This window comes from Quercus lobata, chromosome 6 (genome assembly GCF_001633185.2).
Source record: "Quercus lobata isolate SW786 chromosome 6, ValleyOak3.0 Primary Assembly, whole genome shotgun sequence".
Lineage (NCBI taxonomy): Eukaryota > Viridiplantae > Streptophyta > Magnoliopsida > Fagales > Fagaceae > Quercus > Quercus lobata.
The window spans coordinates 47,840,810-47,845,465 of NC_044909.1; the positions used below are offsets into that span (position 1 = coordinate 47,840,810).

The 4,656-nt window shown below is 35.6% G+C and overlaps 1 protein-coding gene across 1 annotated transcript; it reads right to left on the reverse strand.

The window, feature by feature from the left end:
* Positions 1-2,120: 2,120 nt before the first annotated feature.
* Positions 2,121-3,976, reverse strand: LOC115995165 (RING-H2 finger protein ATL32-like). The gene has a single exon (XM_031119619.1). The coding sequence runs from the start codon at positions 3,655-3,657 to the stop codon at positions 2,689-2,691; it is 969 nt and encodes a 322-aa protein (XP_030975479.1). The 5' UTR covers positions 3,658-3,976; the 3' UTR covers positions 2,121-2,688.
* Between the last annotated feature and the right edge of the window lie 680 nt (positions 3,977-4,656).

The window sequence follows — 4,656 nt, forward strand, 5'->3', positions numbered from 1 at the left end:
GAGCTATCTTCTCAAATACAATTTTAAACAAATAAAACTACACAACAAAGAACTATTTATGCCTAGCTGATCATTGCAACAATCACCAAAGGCAATGCTCCAATCTTCAGCAGCATTAGTGGAGGCAAAAGTCAAGACTAGAGCTGCTCTAGCCCCTGCCTAAGTTGCTGAGTGTGAAAGGGAACAACCTCTTCATCCCTTCCAATCAAAAAATCATACACCAAGGCAAACCAGTACATCCCAAGCACCAAACTATCTCCACACCTTGAGAAATTAGTGACAAGTAGCCCCTCTGGATTCTATCTCAGTTCTCACCTAATCATCAATAATAATAATGTAAACTCGACCTTAAGGTAAACACAAAGACATAAATAACAAACTAAAACAATCTTAAGTTTTTTCCTTTTTCTTTAGAGTATCTTCAAAGTTCTTGACTTGGAAAACTATAATAACTCTCTTCACATTCACTACTACACATGAAATCTAATGTCTTGTTGAAAGAGATGCCTCCACATTTGGTCTAGTAGCATGCGGTAAGACCAATATATATATATATATATATATAAACAAAATAAGGTTAAAAATAAACTGATATTACAATCAAAGATTGACTCATTAGAAGCATAATAAAACAACCTTGGAATCAAACTGTACTCTCTAAGCATGTGTTTGGATGAAGAAATGGTTAAGTACACAAATCAGTTAGTTAAAGAGTTTCCATATCACATACCATTAAATTTACATTCAAATAGCATATAGAACCAACAAAATCAGCACATGTTATTAGTTATTTCATAAGTAATCAAGTAAAAGACTAAAAGAGCTGCAATAGTAAAGAACCAAAGATTAGAAACAAGATGTATTAAAAAAAAAAAAAAAAAAAACAACAACGAAGAGTCTGAAGGGTGGCAACTAACCTTAGAGAGAAACTTGAGCAATTTATAGCCGAACAACGCAGTGGAAGAAGATCTTTCTTTATCACTTGTTTATCTCTCTTGGTCCGACAAACACAGGGTAGGTATTGTGCTCCCTCTCCACCTCCCACCACTCTCTGTCCACTCTCTCTCTTCAAGTTTTGCTTTTGCTTTTGCTTGTGCTCACGAATAAAAACGCACCGTTTTGGCTCACAATAAAGACAAAACTTGACTAAACCAAAAGTACTGTAGAGAAGGCATTCACACTTTTTATATAGTTAGTAGAAGTAGATATAAATATAATTACCAATCATTGAAATAGATAGTATATTATGTATAAAATAATATAATGTGTAAGTCGGGTTTTTTTTTTCGATGATTTTTTTTTTGGGTAATTAAGTGTAAGTTCTCTAAAATAAAAAAAAGAAGATTAAGTGTTGTAAGTATTCAATAATGGTTTGAATACATTTTTAGTAATTTTTATTTATTATTTTTAATAAATATGATAGTTATAATGGGAGTAGACAGATTTGAATTTTAGATTTTTTTTTTTTTTTTTTTTTGGGTTAAAAACACAGGAAAATGCTAATTGAGTACAAAGCTCTCGACAATTTTTTCCTCTCATTTGGCCCCCAACAAAAATTTCTACCTCCACCATGATGTGTTTAATGCCATCAAAAGCAATTCATGTCTTATAGAGGTTAATGTTTTAAGCATGTTATTCTTTTTTCATTTTTTTTAAGAGCAAAAGTTGATTCTATGGTTTTTGTTTAGAGAGATTAATGTCTCAATGATTCTCTTGAAATAAAGATCATTTAAGTGATGTAAAAACTTTCCTAAAATAGATTATTAACTACTCCCTCCGTCCCACTTTGTTTGTCCTGTTTGAAAAGTCAAACATTTTAAGAGAACATCATTTATTATCTTGTCTGCCTTATAAAGATGTATAAGTTTACAAAACTACCCTTAAATAATTTTATCAGCTTTTTTTAAAAATAGTTATTTTTAATGAGCCTTAGGGGTATAATAAGAACATTAGTAAATTAATAACTTTTATTTTTAGAAACAGGACAATATTTTGGGACATCTAAAAATGGAATAGAGGAGAAACAAAGTGGGACGAAGAAAGTATCACTTTAAAAACACCCGTTAACATAACCCATACAAAAATAAAGAAACAAATCAATTTATGTCCTTGATGCGTGTACCAATAAAATCAATGTCGTATTTCCCTTTATCGATCACGTACATTGACAATCTAATAGGCATTTGACGTCAGTAACGTCTTGGAATAAATCTGTCTATTTTTTTCCTTAAAAAAAAAAAATACTAAACTAAACTTACATGTTTTTTCTGCCTAAAATTGAAATCAAAGGAGAAACAATTCAAACCACCTATTACTCTATTAGTTGTCTCATACCCAATCAAATTTTGTGACAGGCCAATTCTATAAAATATAAAATATAAAATACCTCCAATAACATCCAAAATCGAATTTGGCTACTTCAGAAGAAAGGAATCGTGGTCGTCACGAACAATGTTGATTGAAGAACAAAGAGGAAAAGTGAAACCCACTTGCTATATTTTATGGTCCCGAGTCACATCTTAGAGTATTAAATTGTAGGCCTTATCTTCTTGATTTTTAAATTTGTCTACTTTTAAGACCCACTTGACTTCTTGACTCCAAATCGATCTCACTATCACAGCTTCACAAAGCTCGACCGCCTCTGACTTCAATTAATGACAATGACAATTACACCGGAGACATAGCCGATTAGTTTTGGGATTCCTCACTCTTCGAGTGAACAGAATCTAACGTCGGATTAACGGTCCGTCCCATAACCTGTTGTCGGTCCACGTTGTCTACTGTTGCCAAAACGACACCGTTGCTCGACGAACGCTCCAGCTTCACACACTCCAAAACTTGCATCCTCACCTCCTCTGGCAATCGTAGAGTGTATCTCTCCGTGTTATCACCGGGTTGAATCAGTGAGTGACCCGTCGAGTGCGATCTAGGGAGCTTCCCACTCGTTCGATTCACTGTCTCGTCTACTTGCACTTGCACATCTCTGCTTTCAGTTTCCTCAACGTTAACCACAACATGGTCTTGCTGTTCGTCGAGTTGGGAACCTGAGTTTTCCTGAGTTGGGTCGTTGCTCGACTCACTCGAGTGTAACGAATCGTCGACGAGTCGATTCGTCTCCGGGGTGAGCTTCGCTCTGCAAACCGGACACGTGACTCGAGACCTCAACCAGGTGTCGATGCAGACGAGGTGGAACACGTGGTTGCACGTGGGCAACAAACGAAGCGTCTCGCGGTCTTCGAACTCGCTCAAGCAAACGGCGCACTCGAGCGCGCTTTTGCCGATCTTGAGACCCTTGACGGTCGAGTAAGTGAAGGTTGGAAATTTCTGGATCACGGCCTGGTCGAGACCACGGCGGCGCGTGACGCGCTCTCTGGCGGCGACTGGGGAGGAAGAGGAATCGATCTGGGCAGCCGTCGCGGCGGCCACGCGCGCTTGAGCGCACCTGCGGAGGTAGATCGAGAAGAAGCCCAAGAAAGAGAAGAAGCAAACGAGTATCACAGTGATAACCGCCGTCGACGGCTTGACCTCCCAATCGAGATCGAACGAGCTATCTGGTGTTTCCGTGCTCGACTGCGCATTGACGCTATAGTACACCGGCACGATGAGAAGCACCACCACCACCATCAAGTGGGCCATAGACATTCCCTTGTAACTCATTTTTGTACGTTCTTTCTTTTCTCACTCAGACTCGAATCGAATTGAGCTGGTCGAGCTGTGATTTTCGATAAGAGCACAGCATTCTAGTACTCACCTCACAGTGACTCGAATGTAAACCAAAGTGAGAAAAAAAAAAAAAAAAAAGGAAAGGAAGAGAGAATTGTGATGTGGTAGGCGGGAAGAAATAATATAGGAAGCTACGAGGATCGAAGGCAATGGAATCAGGTGGACCCACGTGGCAAGTATGTAAACTGATGGAGGTTGTTACTGGGTTGGGACTTATATGCGATGTATTAAAGTGTCGACTCAATAATTAAGGTTTGCGTAAATTATTGTGATTTTCAAAAACAAAAAAACAATGTTCAAATGTGCATGGCTGAATGATTATAAGGTTTTATACATAGGTTTAATCACGCCGTATTTTTGTCTGCTTTGTGTTTCATATATATAAATGATGAGTGGTACTGGCGGCTCCACGTTAGAGTCTAAGTGGTTACAGGATCACCTTGGTTTTAAAAAAAAAATCACTATTTTATATATATATATATATATAATTTTAAAAATTTTATGATTTTTTTATTTTAAAAAAAAATGTGACTACTCTAAATATTTTTTTAGGTCTAATATAATTAAATTTTGGACAAAATTTAACAACAAACTTGAATATGAATATTCATTCTCAAAAAATAAAAAATAAAAAACTTCGATATGAATTTTAACAATTCCATAATTAGATTACTTTTTTTTCTTATATCCTCTATACTTGTTAAACTTTAAGAAAATTAAAAATAAATAGCTTATGTCATCAATCAAATGTTTAATTTTTGAGTTTTTGTAGTCTAAAATTATACACAAAAAATAAGTTTATAGATTAAATAGTAAATAATATCCGATTAACATGAAACCTGACATGTGTTTTAAGAACATAAAAAAAACATACAATTCAACAGTTAAATTTTCAAAATATGTAGTCATGTTAATTTGTTTAGTAAAAGTTGT